This window comes from Fundulus heteroclitus, chromosome 20 (assembly GCF_011125445.2).
Source record: "Fundulus heteroclitus isolate FHET01 chromosome 20, MU-UCD_Fhet_4.1, whole genome shotgun sequence".
Taxonomy (NCBI): domain Eukaryota; kingdom Metazoa; phylum Chordata; class Actinopteri; order Cyprinodontiformes; family Fundulidae; genus Fundulus; species Fundulus heteroclitus.
The window spans coordinates 18,533,269-18,556,291 of record NC_046380.1 but is presented as its reverse complement, the minus strand read 5'-3'; the positions used below and the strand labels follow the sequence as shown (position 1 = coordinate 18,556,291).

Below are 23,023 nucleotides of genomic sequence, written 5' to 3'. Positions count from 1 at the left end.
TTTGCACGAATTAGGAAGACAATTTAACTTTGTAAGGATAAACTTGTTTAAGGTTTGAGAATATTATATTTAGATATTGTATTAAATTTACAATATAACACAATATAGAATATTGTTGATGTGTTTCTCTTGGTTTATATACACAATAAAGGGAATGGAAAGTTTTGTAAGGCCTTGTTGTACTCAAGCACATGACATGATTTAGAAGTAAGTGAATACAGGTAATCTAATTGAACAACTTTCCTGTTCTGTCTATAATTAAATGACCATGTTGAAATAGTTATTTGGAGATCAAAAAGCAGTGTGATAAACAGTCAGCAGTTTGTACTCTATATTTAACTGCAAATGGATTGCAAGATTAGATTACTGGGTGATACATTCAAAAAAGTTACAAAATAAAACAATTTATAGTGCTGTGAAAAAGTATGCCCCCCCCCCCCTTTATCTATTTCTCCTGTTTTGCTTTTTTGTCATACTTAAAAGGACCAATAGGTGAAATATCCTTTTTTTAGATAGAAAGAACTAAAAAGTAGTTTTGTGAAGAACTAAAGGTATCCTTTTAGATGGAATATGGTTAAATGTCAGACACTCTCTCTCTCTCTCTCTCTCTCTCTGTTGTTCTCCAATCTCTGGTTTACATAGCCAGGCCGGCCGTGCATGCTCGTACGTGCACGTGAACAGCTGCCACTCAGGGCTTAGCCCCTCCCTGCCCATAAAATGCCACTGCCAGGCACAAAATGGCGGAGAACACAGCCATTGGATCAAAACTTTCTCTTCCTAACAACACTATAAAGTTGAGTTACTTCTTCACTTGACATGTTCCTCTGAAAGGTGATGCTATTTTGATGTGTATTTATCCTTTGCAGATAGGCTCATGCGAGCCGATGGGTGAGATGGGGACATGGGTGCTGAGTGCTAGAGCAGAGATAGAGAGAGGTGAGGCTTGATACACATTTTGTTTTGGTCTACAGACAGTGCTCAAGCTCCACCTAGTGGTGAAACATTGCTTATTGCTCCTTTAGATGCTTCAGATTCCCAAACTTTAATATCTAATTTTAATATCAGAGAAATCTGTCTGTGTAATTACAACATTTAATTACAATTCTATTGCTGAAAATTGCAGTTATGATGTTGATAATGATTAGGATCTCCTGACACCTTTCTCTCTTTATCATTACACAAGCTTTAGCATCTCAGTCTCTGAATACATACAAGCCGGTGGGGTTATTGAGGGCAGCTGGAGTTCATCAATTAATCAAATGTATAATTTTTTATGTGTTAATCCCTGATAGTTGCAATATAATATCCTGCCTAATATTCCATCTAAAAAAGCACCCTTTGCGATTGTAATATTGCAAACTGATCCTGTGGATGGGATTAATTTCCACTGTTATGCTGATGATACTCAGCTATATTTATCCATAAATCCTGATGAATCCAATCAATTACTTCGACTGCAGTCATGTCTTGATGACATCAAAAGCTGGATGTCTTTAAATTTCCTGCATCTAAATTCTGACAAGACCGAAGTTTTAATCTTTGGGCCAGAGTCCTCAAAAAATAAACTTCTTAACCAATCACTTAATCTGGGTGGCGTTAACCTGGCCTCTGGTAATAAGGTAAAAAATCTTGGTGTTATTTTTGACCAAGACATGTCATTTAAATCCCATATTAAACAGGTTTCCAGAGTTTCCTTTTTTCACCTCCGGAATATCGCCAAAATTAGAAACATTCTGTCCAGGAGTGATGCTGAAAAACTGGTCCATGCATTTGTTACTTCAAGGCTGGACTATTGTAATTCTTTACTATCAGGAAGTCCACAAAATGCAGTTCAAAGCCTTCAGCTGATCCAAAATGCTGCAGCAAGAGTTCTGATGAAAATCAACAAGAGGGATCATATTTCTCCAATTTTAGCTTCCCTTCATTGGCTTCCTGTTAAATCAAGAATAGAATTTAAAATTCTTCTTCTAACGTATAAAGCCCTTAATAATCAAGCTCCATCATATATCAGAGCTCTGATTACCCCGTATGTTCCTAACAGAGCACTTCGCTCTCAGACTGCAGGTCTGCTGGTGGTTCCTAGAGTCTCTAAAAGTAGAATGGGAGGCAGATCCTTTAGCTATCAGGCTCCTCTCCTGTGGAACCAACTCCCAGTTTTGGTCCGTGAGGCAGACACCCTGTCTACTTTTAAGACTAGGCTTAAAACTTTTCTTTTTGACAAAAATTATAACTAGTGACTCATGTTACTCTCAGCTACCTTTATAGTTTTACTGCTATAGGCTTAGGTTACTGGAGTATATCAGGATCTAATTTTCTCACTATATTGAGTTCTACTGTTCTTCAATTATGCATTATGTGTTGTCATTTCTGCTTTAACTTTCTGTTCTCTCTCTTTTCTCTTCATAGTAGGTACACCTGGTCTGGCGTTCTGTTAACTGTGACATCATCCAGAGAAGACGGCTCACCTGCTACTACCATCTAATGTAGAACAGATTACTAGATCAATGTGTGCTTCTGTGCTTTTTTGTTTCTCTTGTTGTGTCTCTGTTCTGTCTTCTGTAACCCCAGTCGGTCGAGGCAGATGACCGTTCATACTGAGCCCGGTTCTGCCGGAGGTTTTTTTTCCCGTTAATGGGTGGTTTTTCTTCCCACTGTCGCTTCATGCTTGCTCAGTATGAGGGATTGCAGCAAAGCCATGTACAATGCAGACGACTCTCCAGTGGCTCTACGGTTCCCCAGGAGTGAATGCTGCTTGTCGGGACTTTGATGCAATCAACTGGTTTCCTTATATAGGAAATTTTTGACCAATCTGTATAATCTGACCCAATCTGTATAATATGATTGAACTTGACTTTGTAAAGTGCCTTGAGATGACATGTTTCATGATTTGGCGCTATATAAATAAAATTGAATTGAATTGAATTGAACTGTGATGACTTTTGCAATTCCATATACAGCTCTGCAGAAAAAGATGACCTGAATACATTAAAAATGTAGCTTTCAAATGATGTCTCAATTTATTAGGGAAAAAAGCTATCCAAAACCATTCTGACTCTACATGAAAGTATAATTAACCTCTGAACAGCAAAAAACAACATCCAAACCTAATGTTTTGGAGTGTCTTTGACAAAGAGGCTTGATGACAGCTGTTGCTGCCAAGGGTGGAACAAGTATTCATTAGGTTAACAGGGCAGATTACTTTATTACATACTGCCAGGTTCAGATAGCTTTTTTCCTTAATATATGAAATTATCATTTGAAAAGTGATTCTTACATTTACACAGGTTATCTTTAACATTAACAACTATCTGAAGATGTGAAACATTTAAGTGTGAAAAAAACAGCAAAAACTGAACAAATCTGTAAGGAAGCAAACGCTTTTCCCACACTTTTTCTGTATATTGTTCTTCCAAATCTGCTTTGCCAATTTGAAATACCCGTTAAATGAAAACATGAGGCCAGGTGTGAAAATTTTTCCCCCCTGAATCTGATATGACAAAAATCAAAGAGATTTTGCAATAAATGTCCAATGGCAACATGCAAGCGATTCAGCCGGTGGCGGTTTATGCGGCGTTTTAATTTTGGCACCGACCGTGGAATCAGATCATTGTTTAAGATGACTAAAGCCAGAGGCAAGAAGGGAAGAGCGAACGCGGACGCAGAGTGGGGGAGATTAAGACAAGGGAAGAAGGAGAACAAATAGCAGCTAGGCCTTTGATGAGAAGTAAGTCAGATTATGCGTTTCCATTTTTAGAATCAGGGGTACGTTTAGTGCATCACACTCTGAATGATACCTTATATATTGCTTTGTGCATCATTCCATTGATTACAATGACTGTAGAGATTACAGCCTAAATATACAGCAACCAACAAATGTGCATCAATTATGGCTCTTTTAATATATGCAACAAATTGTATCCTGTAGGAATAACTGGACAAAATATCCAAAGAAAATAAATAAAAATAAAAAACTAGTTTCCATATGAACTTTAAAGAAGAGCTTTTAAATGATTAAAATGTACAGCTAATTTAAAAAATGAGGGTTAAATCATATAAATCTGGAACACTGAGTGCCACTTTAAATCAGCAACTAGTGTCTAGACTCAATGTGTATTTCCTCATTAGTAATATAAACATGGATTACAAAGAACCACCCGAAGCAGCAAATAAATAGGTTGCAGAAGAATATTTATTTCCCCTTCGTGCATTCAGACACTTCGTATTAACATACACACACAATCACACACATTCACACAATCCCCCCCCCCCTCCTTTTTTTTTTTAATGTGTCGCTGGAAATTTTTGGGACTAAATAACCATTACAGGGCACAGAAACGGTCTGGAATATAAAACACTGTCAATACCGAGCCGTGGCGAGTGTGAGACCTTCTTATCTACAAATTGCATTAAGACATGGCTTTCACTTTTCCTCCCAGAATAAATAATATTTCCATATATATATATATACAAATATTGCAACCTGGTTCAACAGAATGTCTTGATTTGTTGCATGTTTTTTTTGTGCTTTTATTGGAGACTTTTGTTAAAATAGTAATTTCCTTGTGATGTTTTTTTCTTTTTAAACTTCCTCCCTTCCCCTCTCCTTCTGTCCCGCCTGCTGCTCATTTTTAAATCTATGAATTTCTGAACATCAATTTCTTGAATTTTTTTTTCCATGCCCCAGGGAGACATTCTCATTCCAGGTCTTCTCTTTTTTTCACCCCATTTCCTCTCCCCCCCTCGAGTCTGAATCTTCCAGACAGGATGTAAGGTGACAGCGGAGAGGTAAAGGTGTGGAGGTTGGAGCGCTTGCACGTGAATGTGTGTATATTCAGGAGGGAGGAGGTGAAAACTTGTGAGGAAGGGGGGAAAAAAGTCAGTAAAAAGAGAATTGGCAGTATAGATGGTCACTGCCATTTCAAATCCAATCCCAAACTTGGCCAAGGGAGACGTGCAGGGATGCCTTCTTTCGCCTTTCAGGATTCAAGAATTAAATATGCTTTTCACAGACTTATGCTCCTTACTGTGAATATGCCTCATTTTATCCCACAAGACATTATGCTCTTGAAAGATATACACTTCTGCTCCTTCGTGGGACTTTAAACCATTGTTAGGAAAAATACTGCTTTGGCTTGAGTGGTCATACTTTCTCAGAGACAAAAAGGAAAATAGACAGATTTATTTAAACACCCATTGATAAAGGTGCCATTTTTTGCAAGTCTCAGAACAAACATTTTACACTCATGCATCTAGATAAAAAAAAAAAAACACTCAAAAAAGAAAGCTCAGTGGGAAAGCATTACAGCTTCATGACATAAATGGACTGAATGCAGAAGTCTTACTGTGGGTAAAATAGTGTTTCTGATTGTATGAAGTACTGTATATATAGAGACATACAAAAATATTTAACTGTTTTTGCATGTTTTTCATGTAACAATAACAAGCTTTGATGCATTTGAATGAGATTTTATGTTACAGGCTATTATAAAACCAGTGCATATTTGTAAAAAAAGAAGATGGAAGTCTTTTGGTATATGTTTCTACCAGCTTTGCATATCTAGAGATTGGAATAGTTGCTAAATAAGCTCAGTCACACTGGAATGACGTGTGAACAGAAGTTTTCAAGTCTTGCACATATACTTTAAATTGAACTTAGTTCTGTACTTTGACTGGGCCATTCCTACACAAATAAGTTCTGATCTAAACAATGCCATTGTGGCTCTGGCTACATGTTTAGGGTTGTTGTCCTGCTGGGACCTGAAACTCCACCTTAGTCTGATGTGTTTTGCAGCGTTTAACCGGGATTGTCCCGTCTTTTTGCTTCATCTGTATTCCAATCAACTCAGAGCAGCTTCCATGTCACTGCTGAAGAAGCATCCCCACACCATTATGTTGTGGTTTCACTTACAGGAGGGTGTGTTCAAGACAATATACATTCTTAGTTTGTACAACATCCAGCGTCTTGATTGTAGATTAATTTTTTTTTTTTTTCTCAGACCTGACCAGAGCACATTCTGGCCCCGAAAATGGCTTGTTGCAAACTACAAACAGGGCTAATTACAGCTTTTCTTGCATGTCCAAAATCAATTACTGATTATTTCAACAGATTCTCCCACATGTGCTGTGGATTTCTGCAGCTCCTCCAAAGTTAATTTGGACCTCTTAGCTGCTTCTCTGATAAATGTTCTCATTGTCCGCAATGTCAGTTTGGTGGACAGCCATGCACTGGTGGGCTGTTTCAGGTTTTGGATGATAGATTGACCAGAGCTCTGTGTGACACTCGTTATATTATTTATAACCAAATGCTAATTCAGACTTCTCTCCACAACGTTGTCCCTGACCTGTCTGCCGTTTTCCTTGGTCCTCATTGATGCTGTTTGTTCACTAATGTTCTCTAACAAATCTTTAAAACCTTCCCAGTATTTATAATTAGATTCAATTACATACAGGCTTTCTGATTTTAATTTGTAAAGGTGTTTGAAACCCATGCATCATTATTCACAACTTCACGTCTTTTACTACGTTTTGTTGATTTATCGCTTAAAAGCTTAATAAAATTCTCTAAATGTTGGGGTTTAAACAAGACAAATTGTGAAAAAGGTTTTGCAAGGCACTGTATATTGATTGAAATTTACATATAAAAAAAACAAAATTACATCCATCACCTGCCACTGCAGAGAAAAGGCACAAAAATTGTTTCTTACAATGACAGGTGCTCTGATTTTAAAAATAAATTTATTCCCAATTAGAGCTCTCCTCTACTTTCTCCTCAACTTTGTGAAATAAAAAATTGATTGTTTGTACTTTTCTCATTTCCCTTCATGTCACTCATCCTTCCTGCATCTGTAACACCACCCTACCTTTCTTCTGCGAGAGTGGAATACATTTTTAACTAATCACAGCGCCTGCCCGAGCATAACAGTGGCAATAATTATACACCAAAACATAGCGTACTGAATTGATAACCTTTTCAGCCACCACATCAACAGAATAATAAAAACATGGGTAAAAAAAACTCAAAACCTGCACAGAATTTAATGATAAAGTTATTAACATAAAATATTATAATTTCTTGCTTTTATTTTAACAAAGAAAAACATACTAATGTTTTATTTTTGCAATATGTGCATATCTGTTTAAACCAACCATGCAATCATAATTTTTCACCTAATAGATACTGTTAGGTGAAAAACCACCAGTCCTTTGAGTGAACTGATAAATCGAGAACAATTTCAAGCAGGCATTGATCCACGCTGCCTAACTCAACTTGAGGCAGAACATTTCTTCTGATGTTAGAACCTTATACAAAGTCACTCTAAAGTCATAATACTAGGTAGGAATGTAAAACGCCACACATTTGCCTTTTAACAGAACTTTATTAGCTGTATTAAGATTAATTAAATATCTTGCTTGGCCAAAAAGATCCAATGAGAGATTTAAAATGATAAAACATGTTTTGGCTAAAATGTATTGTGTTAATTTTTTTTTTAAAGTTTTTAAATGTTTGTATCTGTCCATTGTTTTGTCCTATGCAGCACTTTGGTCAACCATGTGTTGTTTTTTGAAAGAGCTACACAAATAAATATGGTATAGTAAACCAACCTCTTCATTTAAATGCAGTGTATTTTGTGTAAAAAAAAATTGTTGCTGTTTTTAAAGTAAAGCTACAAAAGGCCAGAGAGGTTATTTGAAAAACAATACAGAGGTTGAAAAGCCAGACTTAAAAGAAGAGTTAATAATGTTGGCTAAGCCTGATTCTTACACTGTTTGGCATTTTCCATTTGTCACTTTTTTGGAGACAGAACCATTTTATATATATTTGCATGAAAAGCAAGTGAGGAATGGCATGTGTTTGCAGACAGGTGAGACAATATTCGAGGTGTCCCCTACCTCTAAGGCTTTACTCTTGCTGTTTAGCAGCTTGGAGATGTCCCGCGCCACTCTGTCCACCAGGTCCTTGGGGTTGTTTCTCTTGATTTCAAACTGGCTCTTCTTCTCATTATAAATCTGCAGATGGAGGGGAAAAAAGGAGGGATCAAAGGTCACGTAATTGCACCCATTAGCTTAATTAAAGAGATCACAGAGGGGCTGTTTGCTTATTTTAAGGTAGCACACAAGATGGTAAACATTTACTGTAGAGTAGGCAGTCTGCCGGCTGTCATTATACCCACAAGCCTCTGCTCTGTAGAGGAATTAAACACAGAGCAGAGCCTTAATGGCAAAGCACTTAGCTAGCCCGCTGCAGTCTGGCAGTCAGAATCAAATTAAATAAATGAACACTCCAGTAGATTTCCACTACTGGGTGAACACCTTGTGTCTCTACAGTTTTAACTCTTGAAGAACAAATAAATGAAGAACAACATTTTAAACAGCTTGGGAAAACAGTGTTTGCTATTTTCTTCTTCGTTTTTTGCCATGTGTCGCTTTATCTTAACCAGCAACCGTCAAGATGCAGAGCGTCTAAAACCCTTGAAGCACAAAAATCACATGTACAATGTAAAATTACAAAATAAGACAAAGATCATATCTTCAAGTTTTAGTCAGTTTAGGACGTTTTTTTAAGATTGGTATGACTAAAAATCAAGACTTACATGAATGACAAAAAATAATGATTATGATTAATTACCTCAAGAGATTTATAAAGTATATTTAAATTGACATATTACTTAAGTAAGTTAAATATTACCGTGTCAAAGTTGATATTTTTTTTAACCCGGCAGGCAACTTCATTGCTTATAAACCTACACATAATCACAAAATTTAATACATCTCTTACATTTTTGTAAATATTTTATCATATCCTTCCCTGGGACAGCAATTAAGACATGATACAATCTGAAGTAGTCAGTTTACAGCTTGAATAACAGCGTACATTTGTTGTCCCCTCAAAATAACTCAACACACAGCCATTCCTGTCTAAACTGCTGGGAGCAAAAGTGAGTACAGCCACAAGTGGAAGTGTTCAAATTGTGCCCAAAGTGGCAATATTTTGTGTGGCTACCATTATTTACCAGCTATACTCTGCCTGGGCCTGGAGTTCACTAGAGCTTCACAGGCTAGCACTGACATCCTCTTCTCCTCCATGACAGCAGCTGCTGGATGATAGAGGCCTTGCACTCCTTCACTTCCCATTTGAGGATGCCCCACAGATGCTTAATACGGTTTAGGTCTGGAGAAATGCATGACTCCCACCACCATGCTTGACTGTTGGCAAGGCACGCTTGTCTTTGTACTCATCGCCTGGTTACAGCCACACATGCTTGACACCATCTTAACTTAAATAAGTTTATCTTGGTCTCATCAGACCACAGGACATGGTTCCAGTGAACCATGTCTCAAGTCTGCTTGTCTTCAGCAAACTGCTTTCAGGCTTTCATGTGCATCATCTGTAGAGGGGGCTTATATCTGGGATGACAACCATGCAGACCCATTTGATGCAGTGTGCGGCGTGTTGTCCGAGCACTGACAGGCTGACCACCCCTTCAACCTCTGCAGCAATGAGATGTCTATGTTCTAAAGACAACATCTGGATATGAAGCTGAGCGTGTTCACTCAGCTTCTTTGGTCGACCATGTTAAGGACTGTTCTGAGTGGGACCTTCTGTCTGACCTTGGCCATCGTGCTGCTCCTCAGCCTCAGAGTGTTGATAATCTTCTCAAACCCGAGGTCATCTTCACATAGAGCAACAATTGTTTTTATCAGGAGTCAATTCTGCTGGCTCGCACTTGAGCAACCTGCAGTTGGTGCGCTGCTGTCATGGAGGCCCATCCTCCTAAGTGCATTCTGAGTCAGATGCAAATCAACGACCCACCCGTCACTGTCCTGGGTCGTTAGAAGCTATTGCTTGGTGTGAGTGGAGTACTTGGCCACCTGAATCATGGCGAGACCGCTGATGTAATCTCTATAGTATGTTTTGGAGGACTGAGCTGTAAACACTGGAGAGTTGAAAGCGCAAGATATCTGGGTCACACATCAGCTTACACTAATAATAAAATAAAGCACAGCTCCTCTGCTTCTGCGTCTTGCAGGAAGGCAGTCAGTTGCAGGCAGACGTACTCAACAGTTCACAGAGTGTGTGTTAGAGAGAAAGAGAGAGAGAGAGAGAGAGAGAGAGAGAGAGAAAGAGAGAGAGAGAGGGGAGGGGGAGATGAAGACTGTCTTGCTCCAAAGTTTGCCTCACAGCGTTAAAATACAGCTTAATGAGATTTTTAGCCTTAGCCATGGGGGGATCGATGAGTGCAAAAGATTTTAACCACAGTAAAATTATTTTAACAGGTTTGATTTTGCACTGACTCCCCGGCTACATTTTTTTTAAGTTTCCTCCAGATAAGTGGAGCATAGGAACTGAATGCTGCTTCTCCGTGTTTGGTTCTGGTTCTAGATATGCAGAGTAGGCTGGAGCCAGAAGACCTTAGTGGTCTGGAGGGTTGACACACTGATAACAAGTCTGTGATGTATTTAGGTGCTAAGCCATTTAGGGATTTATAGACTAACAAAAGTATTTTGAAGTCTATTCTCTGAGATACAGGGAGCCAGTGTAATGACATCAGGACTGGGGTGATCTACTTGCTTAGTCTTAGTGAGGACACTGGCAGGAGTGTTCTGGATCAGCTCCAGTTGTCTGATCAGCTTTTAAGGCATACCTGTGAAAACACCGTTGCAGTAATCAATTTGACTAAAGATAAACGCATGGACCAGAGCCTGCTAAGACATTAGTCTTTTAATCCTGGAAATGTTCTTCAGGTGATAGAAGGCCCACTTTGTAATTGTCTTTAGATGCTTTTGGAGGTTCAGGCCTGAGTCCATTACCACACCCTGATTTTGGGCCTGATTAGTGGTTCCTAGCTGAAGCAACTGAAGCTGTGTGCTAACTTTTGATCGCTCCTCCATCGGTCTAAAGAAATACTTCTTCAGTTTTGTTTTTATTCAATTGAAGAAAATGTATTTCTTCTAAGCATTAGTGCTTTATAGTCACCTGGTGGCATGGTGATGTAGAGCTGATTGTCGTCTGCATAGTTATGGTAACTTATGTTGTTGTTTTTTTATGATCTGAGCTAGAGGGAACACATAGATGCTGAATAGGAGGGGACCCAGGATGGACCCTTGGGGAACTGCAAATGGGATTTTTGTGGTCTCTGATGTAAAGTTACCTACTGACAAAAAAGCCCCTGTCCTTTAAGTAGAATTTAAACCAGTCAAGTGCTGTACCAGAAAGGCCGACCCAGTTTTCAAGGTGCTCTAACAGAATCAAGTGATCAACAGTATCAAATGCTGCAATGAGGTCCAATAGTACCGGCACTGTGGTTCTACCACAGACTGCATTTATATGGATGTCATTGAACACCTTGATAAGGGCATTCTCTGTACTGTGGTGAGCACAAAAACCTGACTGTAAAACATCAAAGCGCCTGGTCATTGTTAGGAAGGTGTTTAACTGTTGAAACACAGCTTTTTCAACAATCTTACTGATAAAAGGGAGGTTTGAGATGGGCCCGTAGTTCTGCAGAAGAAGATTGTCCAAATTTTTGTTCTTCAGTAGTGGCTTGATAATTGCTGTTTTTGGAGACGTTTTTAGAGACGTCCTTTCCTGACAGAAGGGACGTGTTAATTATCTGAAACAAATCAGAAGCTATGACAGGCAAAACTTTCTTGGAGAAAGCTGTGGGTAGAACATCAAGGCTGCAGGAGGGGGAACATAAGTGGTGAATGATTTCTTCTAAGCGTTTGTAGTTTATTTGGCTGAATTGGGAGATTCTGTCAAGATAAGTTGCAGTTGGATAGAGCTTTGGGTCTGAACTTGATATGGATGTACAGACTGATCCTCTAATCTTTTGGATTTTCTCAGGAAAAAAGTTAGAAAATTCATTGCAGGCCCTGGTGGAATGGAGTTCTGAAGTCACAGACACAGGAGGATTTGTTAACTTTTTGACTGTGGCAAATAAGGCACGAGTGTTATTAATGTTTTTGTTGATGATCTCAGAGAAGAAAGATTCTCTTGCATTTTTTACAATTTTAAGTACAATCTGTAAAGTCTCTCTTTATAGATGTCATAGCGAACCTGGATTCTTCACATGCGTTTAGCATTATGATGCTCCCTTTTTTCACTTCCAACTGCTGGAGCAGTGTGTTCACTCAAAACTCCTCTGGAGTCCACTGGGTTTGACACTTGAGCAGGGCCAAGCAAAAAAACTGCTCCTGAAAAACACGCAAGTGGGCAGAGCCAAGTGGTGCACAGCCAAACCAACCTGGTGGAACTAAGGCTTAACAGTAGTAATATTAGCATATGTACTTTCAAGAAAGTAGAAAAAAAGTCTCTCTCTTATTTTTCTGGCCTTCAGCAAATAGACATTGTTTTAGCAATCCTGAATCATTGGCCCTAAAACTCGTTTAATTTCAAAAGCCATGGAAAAAACAGATTTTTTTAATGTAAATATTTGGTTATCATTGTAACTAAAGAGACTAATTTCCTAATTCTGACATTTCAGTCATCCAAATACAAGACCAGATCCCTATGTGCCTGGTCTATATCTCTATCCATGCAGTAACCTGGCTTTACGTCATCCGCTCCATTGTATCACGCAGAGCACCTTTGTGAAGGCATCTGTATCTGCGATACTCCTCTCAACTCATTTATTCATATTTTTCTTTCATTTGTAGCTCATTTGCAGTTCATTAGTTGGCTGATGCATTTAAACCAGTTAAGAAGGGTGAGTGCACACTTATCTTTGATCTGATATAATGTTCCATTCCCTTTCAGCACATTATTATAATTAACAGCAGCATGATAATTTATGCCGTAAATGAGACTGATTTCAAATTCTGACATTTTTCAAGAAAACCGTTGGTGAGGAAAAGAAATGTGGACTTTGAACGCTCACAACCTTACGCCTATCTTATATGGCTTTGGAGATCGTACTGTTAAGACACGTTAATACACCCAGTGGTGTCAGTAAAACCTGACATACAGAGCAGAGTAAATAAGGAGAATATGATATTCAATGTAAAAAAAAAATATGAATAGTTATAATAGCAGCTTTCCTGCAGATAAAAAAGGCTTATTAGTTGAAACTAGTCTGAAATTATGGTGGCCTGGTCTCAACGTTCCCTACATGTCAAAGTGTGTTCAGGCATGAGACTAACCCCCATAGTGCCCTGATCAGTCAGTAGGTCTATAGAAGCATATCTAGTGCAAAGCCCAGGAGATCAACTCTGATATTTCTCTCCCCACTGTTAAACCAACATGTTTTAAACCTGTAGCTACCTTAAACATGATTTTTTTTCCCTAAACTAGGGCCAAGCTCTCACTGTGCCTTGTGAATGTATTCATACCCACTAAACTTTTCCACACTTTGTGACGTTACAACTAAAAACCTCAATGCATTTTATTAGGATTTCATTACAGACCAACGCAAAGTAGCGTATACATGTGAAGTGGAAGTAAAATGATAGATGGCTTGCCAACCTTTTGTAATAAAAATATGAAAAAGTATGATGTGCATTTATATTTCAGCCCCCCAGAGTTCATACTCTGTAGAAGCACCCTATGTCTGTATCAGCTTTGCCCATTTCTCTTTGTGAAATAGCTGAATCTTTGCCAGATCAGACGGTGCCTGTAAAAAGGTAATTTTGTCCTCCTGCAAAATGAACCTCCACCTCTGTCTTAAGTATTTTGTAGCCTCTAACAGGATTGCCTTATATTTAGCTACTTCATCTTCCCATTATCTCTGACCAGCTTTACCGTCCATGCTGAAGAAACACATCCCCACAGCACAATGCTGCCAACACCATGTTTTACCATTGTGTCTTTGGTGTGACATGGAGCGTTTATCTTTTCACATACACAGCTTTCAATTACACCCTGCTTTGCGTTGGTCTGTCACATAAAATACTCTGAAGCTTGCGGTTGGTTACTTTTGCGAGACACTGTCAATGGGCTAATAGACACCAATGAAAAGTTTCTGAGAATCAGTAGAAAATCCCAATGCACTACATGCATCTCAGTCAAGGATCAGTCACTCAGTTAATAAATATTATGTCAGAGGGGATTGATGAGATGATGTGCTGCAGTTAGGAAAGGAAAACGCCAGTGTCTGCATGATCCGTCTCTGTCAGACCAAAAGCTGGGCGAGCTGCCGGGGGGAGTTTCCTTCCACCGGCCCACTGAGCATGCAAACTTGGCCGCAGAGACTAAAGCCATGCAAGCAGAGCCGCTCTAGTGAGATTGCCTGGTGTCTTATTTTAGCTGCCATCAAAGGCACCAGGAATCCTGCTTAGCTTAACTTCTCGGAATAAAATGTCAGGTAAAAATGCTGTTTTATCAAAGAACAACTAAAAAAAAAAAATCTTACAAAAATGCACTTTGTAAAACACAAGGTGGGTTAGTTTGGTTCAGCTTTCAATGAAACCGTCTGACTTCATATAGAAAGCATAGAAAGCTGTTCACATCATTTTAACGGGCCTGTTTTGAAGTGTAGAAAGCCTCTTCTGGAAACTTATTACATCATAAAACGAGAGCAACGTTTCTCTCCACTCCATTGACAAACTACGGACCATGACTTCTTCAAGTGAAGCATTTCTCGGGTCGATTTAAAAACCCCACGTCAACTTTGTTTTAAAAATCAATATTAATTCACCTAATGTGCTGATACTCTCCAGATCTGCCTCCTCCTGGAAGATTCATGGCAGGCTCGGGGACATTATAGACAAAGACAGAGATTTCTCTACTCACGCCTAAGACAAAGCACAAAGGGGATGAAATAGATCAATAAAACTTATATTCAATAATAGGAGGTATCATTTTATTGGCCGTACCATACACAAAGGTCATTATCTTCTATTTTTTGTCATTTTTTTGAAAGCTCCAGCAGTGTTCGTGAGCCAAAGGAAACCTTTCTAATGCAATCTCAACCATTTAGGGAGTTGAAATTATTCCAGTGTGATGTCTAATTGTGCACTCTGCTACTACTACTCATCAGACAGCCTCGCTTAAAAATGCCCAGCCTAATCTCATCATCAGAGAATTGGGTCCACACAAACTGTTGGGAAATTAAGCCGACTACTGTCACTGTGGCCCAAAATGTATGGAAATTAGCTCCATCCACACTCTGCTCTCACTACTACGCAAGAAAAACAGGAGGATTATTAAATGATGTGGCCATTTCAATGCTTCTAACTACATGGCAGAAAAGAACAGAATAATTATCATGCATCATCTCGCTATTTTGTGGTGTTTGTTAAATTAATTATACATGAAATTTAAATTCTAGAAATAAATCTTTTAAGTTTAGAAGACGTTCTTGATTTTGTGTACTGATTGAATTAAAAATATTACGATGACTCATTTTCCACCCTGGGTGGCAGCTGTTCACATGCCGTACACGCACACGCACAAACGTACATGCACGCCCGGCTAGCCCGGCTATGTAAACAAGAGACCGGACATGCCATAGTCCATCTGAAATCTTACTTTTAGTTCTTCACATCACTATTTATTTTTTTCTTTCTAAAATGATGACAATTTGCTTATTGCTCCTTTAACTTTAACTTTATTACACTCAAAAATGTGAGCCTGGGCAAGCTGTAAAGGTATTTCACACAGGAGTTTTGAGTTATTGGAGATTTGAACTGCCTTTGTCAGTTTGGTCAACAATCCAGTATAAATGATTTATTGTAAGTTTTTTGCTATATAATGATAAATATGTTTATGGTAACAATGTGATATTATATTGTTTGAACATGAAATATACATTCTTTTATTGTCACATCCCTAGATGTAGTCTATTTGGCTCTGCAAAATGCTTGATTATACGATACAATGAATTGCCATTTTGTCATCTCTCCCAACTGCTGCCAGTGTATTAGAGACATCTGAAACCTTTGCACGCTGCTGAAAAAATACAAACAGGTGCTACTCTTTTCAGTTCTTGCACACAATCATCACAAGCCATTAGAAGTCTGTACATGTGCAATAAAGCATATGCACAAGACCTCTCCCGGGTGGCGATGTCTGTATCAGGATATTTTGATTCAAACATAGTCATATTATAAAAACTACAGAGTAACAAGTTCAAGAATCTTTATTATCCCTTAGGGGCAAATAATTGCACAGCCAGTAGGAACACACAAAGACAGACGCGTAACAAAACAACACACACAACAAAATCACAATATATATAAAAATCTAATCACTGTCGGGATAAATTAATGTTTTAGTCTAACAGGTAACAGTGACTGTAAATAAGGCGGACTGAAGAGCAACTAAAGCGCAGTAATAAAAAAAAGTATAACAAAATACAGTTCCTGAGGTAATGGCTTTACTTTCCACCATAATTCCCACAGTATGGGCTTGCAAGGCTGCTTTAGAGAGAAAAATACCAAATAATTTATTAATTTATTGACTTGAAAGTATGTTGATGATTGATGTCTTTTTTCCCCCCCCCCCACAAAAAGATTAGGGGCATGGCTAAGCCCCATTTACATTACACTGAGGCGTCAGCTCTGAGCAGCAATTTACGGGCTGAAAGAATAAAACCCCGAAAACAGAAATTGACTTTTAAAAGTGGTGCCCATCTCTCTCTCTCTTCTTCTTCTTCGTCTTTTCGCAAAGACAACCAATAGCTTATGGACTGGAAAGGCTGTGGAGCAAAGTATCGCTCTTAATCAGTTATGCTGTTGGCTCAGACCTTCGCCGCTCAAACAGCTTTCTGTGTAGGCCTGTCATTCTCACTGGGGAAAGAGGAGAGGTGGCTCGGCTGTCTGTGCCGCTAACAGCCAACCGAACCTTCTGCTGCTAACGCTCACACAGGACACGACAGAAGTAACTATGCCAATCACGACCAATATGCTTCCTCTGGCAGCCAGGACAGTCAAACACACACGCACAGAAAATCTGACACGCACGCAAATAGACAAAAAAAAAAAAAAAACGAACCCCCATTTTCACTCTCGTACACGTCAAAGAGAATTCACATTCTCATCATTAGCTATGATGACTGGTTTCACTGTGCCAAGCCCTGAGCATCCCTGTAAACACACAGATGGAAAGACAGAGGGTGGCAGGACTCCAGAAAATTACTGTTAAAAGTGTCGTGCAGATTCATCTGGCTCCAAAAAATTCATCAAACAAGTCCTCCTGCTTTGCAAGTCATGTCCTGCACCCATCAGCTTAGGCAACTAAATGCCTTTAATGCTGCATAAAATTTCCGCCCCAAACTACTCTCTCCATCAGAAGAAAGTCAAATCCACCCCTGTGACTTTGCTTAAGCTTGTTTGTTTACTTTTTCCCTCCTATATTTCCTGGTAGGCAACGCTGCTCGTCGGTGGCACTGACGCTCTTGTCCTTTCGCCTGTGTCTAAGGGAAGAGGGGACTGCTTATCTCTCTTTGAAGTCAGCCACAATAGGGTGATGTCTGGCTGCGGCGGCGCAAAAAAGGTTGACAGAGACAGATGGCACATCATTAAGGAATATTAGTGGGCTCCGCCAAGCAGACCCAGCTTCCATGGGCCCCAGGAAGAGTTCAATAAGAGAGAACACGTAGGGAGCACACGGGCCCCTCGGTGGGGCTGGATAAGAAACAACGCACCAGAAAGCTCTCATAGTTCAAACAGGATGGAAGCCTCCGGAGGAGTCCAGTCAGGCACATAAAACGCGGAAACATTGACTGCTACTGTCAAACTACTTTCTCTGGGAGGTTTTTCTTGCTAAATCAGAGAGAGAAGAAGAAAAGAAAAGACTTGTGTGACTATAGTGGACACCGTGTACAATTTGCAGCCAGCTTTGACGACACACACACGACTGACTGCATCTGAGATTTAATGGCTTCTTTTAATCAGCAACTTTTTATGAACTGATATTTTAGAACTAAGTCTGAGCATAATCGTGGATTGGTGTTAATTAATATGTCTTGAAACTTAGAAAAAACGCACCCGTTTCTCTTGTAAAGTGCATTAAGATTTAGTTTTTTATTATTATTTGGCACTATATAAAGACTGAAACAACCTTTCAATGAAAGAAATTGAGTGCGTTCCATCAAAAGAACCAAAGGTAGCAAAAACCAGAAAAAAAAGAATGAAGCCCTGCTTTCTGGTGATTATTTTACATATTGGGCACTGAGGCGTTGAATTTGCCTGGAGTGCATCAACTGCCAGGTGGCAAAATAAAAATTTAAAACAAATGTCAGAAGTGCCTGGGGTAAATGCAATAGGCTAGGTGCTTATGGTAAATGTGTGCAAAATAAAGTAAGACTGAAAATAAATCGTAAATTGCACAAAAGGCAGATTTACACACCTGAGCAAATTAAATGTCTCTGCTCACTGCTCGCATTTAAGTAAGACATTGTGAATACATTCTGGGTAAATTTCTTCCATATATGGTAATCATATCCAGAGTGAATACATTTCTATTATTAAAAAAATAAAAATAAATACTGCTGTCTGTGACACACAATTTGCATGAAATAGTGTACATTTTTATAACAAGAAAACACGTAAGTGTGACACTGTGGCAGAATACTGTGATGAGAATGTTGATTATTATCGACCCCTTTTTGTCACCATCTCAGCTGCTGAAATGGAAATAGATAAAAAAAATACTGTACAGAATTCTATTAAATAATAATAATAAAAATAAATAATTAAATAAATAAATAAAATATTAAACATCATTCATCCCTGTTACGTGAAATCCAATATTGGACTCAAGCAGTCCTTTTTTATTTTGATACTGTACACATTGATATACAATTGTGATTCAATGTATTGTGCAGCTCCAATTTTAAACTTCTGTAAAAACTCTTATCTCATGATGCCTTGTGAATTAGTACCTCTGTCTGCTTAATTCAGCAAAGTAGGTTTTTTAATACTATTGGCATTGCTACCAGCTTTTAAATTGTAATTTTGTCGTCAGTATGGACCGAATGAGCTGGATGGATCTAAATTCAAAAAGGAGAACTGATTACAACTCTAGCTGTAAGGGACAGCTTAGACTACGTTCACCCTGCAGGTCTTGATGGTCAATTCCGGATTTTTGCATGAAATCTGATTTTTTTATTTATTTTTTTTGCATGGTCTATCATACTACTATTTAAATCCAACCGCATCAGACTAAGGTCTGAACAGTTCGTGAGGCCAAAGACTGCTACTGCTGTAGAGGAGTCTGAGTAGTGCTGTAGTGAGAGCCAGGACCACAATATAAAAGTCGGATGAAATGCGACACAAGTGCAGACGCTTCGAAAACTATTGGCTACGTATTGGATTTAGTACCATATATGGAAGTGGCATAAATCAGATTTTCTTTGGGAGTGAAAACATTGGAATTATTTGGGCCATTCATACTGCCACAAAAAAGTCAAGATATGGGTCACATATGCCTGCAGTGTAAATGTAGCTATAGAGACCATAGGCAACACATATAAGCAACATGAACAGTGTTGACTGTAGATTAGTATTAGTATCGATTTGTCACCTGTTAAAGATTTTCAACAGTTTATTTTATAATAAATGAGTACATTTGTACAAAGTGTTGATTTTTCAGTTGATTTTGCAGAGGTCTAACAACTCTGTATATTGTTAAAAAATAGGATGTGCATTTCTATGTACAATTGTTCTGTTATTAAAAGTAGGAAAAGACTATGATGTACCAAGAGTTTGTACAGAGTTTAGTTTTTTTTTTGTTTGTTGGTTTTTTACCCTTGGGGTAAGATATTGCATTACTTGCCGTTTTCTAACTTAATAAAATCACTAACAACTCGTACACAGTTTAATAATTTATAGACAGTAGTTTCCACCACAGACTTATCTCTAGCGCAAAGTAAGTCGATTTGAAATATAAAAAAAATACACATTCCTATTGAGTGGTAATAACTGATTAATGACTGACTATCAAAGTTGGGCAGACATGAGGTGCCTCCGTTCCCTGCCTGAAGTTTGGGCAAGTTTATATTCAAGCATCCAGATGCAAAATAAAATCAAATAAAATAAAATAAATGATGCTAGCAACCTTTTCTGTTCTTGCATGACTGTGCATTATCTTTTGTGATCCTGAAAGATTTGGCAGGTAAATAAGCTGAGTGTCTTTGACAACAGGAATGTTTTTTATTACCGCATAGCTACATTAAAATATCTCTGTATCCTTGATGCCAGTATTCCTATATGAATTGCCAACATTGTGCAGGAACAAGCTTCGTGCATTGCAATTTCAGCTCACAACGTACAGCAAGTAGCGGGTCTGCTGCTAACATCTGGGTGTCAGATACCAAGATTTTTGGTCTTGTACAACCCCACGCTTCAGCAGGTCGAAGCTGTATTGTTGGCCTAGAAAACACCATAGGGGGTCAGTTTGTTTTAACTAAAGTACCACCAAGGCCAAGGCAGTCGAAACAGATTAGTGGACATTGGAGTCGGGTTTTTTTTTTCTTCTTTGAGATTTCTTCCCTCAGTCTCTAAAGATGACTTTCTGTGGCAAGACAACAAATTATAATTAAATACAAAACTGTTCTACTTTCTGAACATTTGCACATTTCTTTCATGTTACAACCACCAATTTCAATGTGATAGAAAAACATTAAATTGTACATAATTGTGAAGCAGATGCAAAATAATGAATAGGTTTTCAATTTTATTTACTTTTTACAAACTATGCTTGAAAGGTGTGGTGTGCATTTGTATTCAGCTCCCAGTCAATACTTTTTACTGCAACTCTAATGGGGCACATCCACAGAGTGAAACGTTTGCCCATTCTTCATTCAGTCTGATTGGATAGAGAGCTTATGTGAACACCGACCTTTACAATGCTCGCCACAGATTCCTTATTGGTTGGACCGAGCAATTCCAACTGAAGAGTGTTCTTTGATCAACTCTGGCTAAATGTGTAGGACCATTCTCCTGCTGGAAGCTGATCATTTGCCCAGATCCAAAGTTGTTTGAAGCCTCCACCAAGTTTTCTTGCAGGATTCCCTGAAATTAACTTCTTTCATCTTCTCATCAGCAATGACCAGCTTCTCTGTTCAAGAAAAGCATCCCTCCACCATGTTTAACTGTGTAACAGAACAAGGTGATAGTTTTCCTGAACACAAGGAACGTATAGTTTAATATTCAAGTTTGGTCCTGCCCATAGCAGCTGTTTGCTTTAAAAAATATATCAGAGGTCTTCACAGCTATATTATATATATATATATATATATATATATATATATATATATATATATATATATATATATATATATATATATATATATATATATATATATATATTGCTGTGCATTAGTGCCTCAGATGACTAATCAGTTTTGCTTCCACATTGTCATTTTACTTTGTCTTGCTACACTAATATAGTGAAATATTTCATTTCAAATGTTTATTATGGTTGCCTTTCATATTTAAATGCAGCCAAGTTCACTTTATGGATGTGTTGGGTTTTTTTTTTTAAATCAAAGCATTTACGATCTTCAAAAGCTACAGATGTAAATTCAATAAGCTTTTAAACCAAAATCCGTTAACTATGTTCAAAGATGATGCTTGAAGAAGAGATGCCCTCTTACCAGTAGGCATAAAAAAGCAACAGGGGGCCAAGCGAGCTCATGTTCAGCCAGAACATGAAGCAGTGGCTTCCTGTGGGCATCTAAATAACAGCATGCAAAAGAAGCAGACATCCCAGCACAGTTTGAGAAGAAACACAGTTTGGCAGTGCTTACAGAAAATAAGACACAGCACCCCTATACTGGCCACCGATCCTGGGAAACAAAGGCTAGGCTAAATATTTACAAAGAGCCCACAGGGAGAGTTAGAGATTAGAGAGAGAAAGAAATGCAAAGGTTAACTTGAGGGTAGGGCTAGGATGAGCTGGCCTCTGTAACAATATCTGAGGGACTGTTAACCTGAGATACAAGCAGGTCAAAACAAAGGAAAACATTGTTCACATGCACAGACTTACAACTAGACACGCACAAGCATTTCCACCGACACAGGAATCTGAATTTGCTCAGTTTCATGTCATCTCCATGATGTTATATATCCTCTGCAACTGCAGGTAACAATATGACCCCATTCCTATGTTTGACTATTTGGACTCGCTGTTCTAATTACGCCTCAATAGGCATCAATGCACCTGACATAGCCAGAAGGATCTATTTAGCAACCTAAACTGGAGCTGATGTGCATCATGTTCTGCAAAAATAAAAATTAAATACGGAATTTTTTTTTTACTTCCACCTTTAGTGATTCTTTGTTGTAACAGTTTAACTCAACTCACAAATATATAATTTAAACCCTTATTAAAGGAGCCATTTGTACAGATGCACCTGGTCCAATAAATAACTAAAGGGTCACGTGACTTCAGGAAAACATGAGATTATTGTTGAATATTCCAATAACTATAAAACAGCAGGTACGCACTCGTCTGTTTTTCTGTTTGTTATTTTTGTCAGAACTCTCCATGAGCCAAGTTTTATGTCAGGTTGGGGCATCAAAAGCAGTCAAAATCCATTCGACTGACTGGATGCATTATCATCATCCAGGACATGAATGTTCCTTAAAGGAAATATAATAGCAAAATATGGCATCAAAGCTTTCCTTTAGGACTGCGATATTGGACAGCCAGACACTGTGGTGACAACAGTGATCTGATACACAGATATGATATACAGACTCGTTTCAATAAGTTTGATTATTCTTGAAAAGTTTGTATCTGCAAATAATTTTAAAAAGCAAAACTCACATTATATTGATTCATCACTATGATTATGCTTTACAGCTGATAATCAGCTGAAAATCTGTTTCTCAATAAACTGGAAAGATACTAGAAATTTACATTAAACTAGTAAGCGTGTGTTTTGATACAGGAATGTCGGCCTACAGAAAAGCAAGTCCATAAACTGTACAGTGGCTCCGCTGAGGTGTTACAAAAGGTTACTTTGATAGCGCCATCAGCTTGTCTGCATTTTTGGTTCTGGTGTCTCTCATCTTCCTTTTGACAACTCTGCACAGATACTCTATAGGGTTTGGATCAGGTGAGTTTGCAGGACAATCC

General features: G+C 38.4%; 1 protein-coding gene across 5 annotated transcripts in view; it reads right to left on the bottom strand.

Annotated features, from left to right (window-relative positions):
- cacna2d2a (calcium channel, voltage-dependent, alpha 2/delta subunit 2a) overlaps positions 1-23,023 on the bottom strand; it is a 248,431-nt gene that overhangs the window by 178,207 nt on the left and 47,201 nt on the right. For all 5 annotated transcript variants that reach the window (XM_021321935.2, XM_012873335.3, XM_036152026.1 and 2 more), the window contains exon 3: positions 7,891-8,007. In XM_021321935.2, the coding sequence (XP_021177610.2) occupies positions 7,891-8,007 (117 nt within the window). The remainder of the gene's footprint in view (positions 1-7,890; positions 8,008-23,023) is intronic.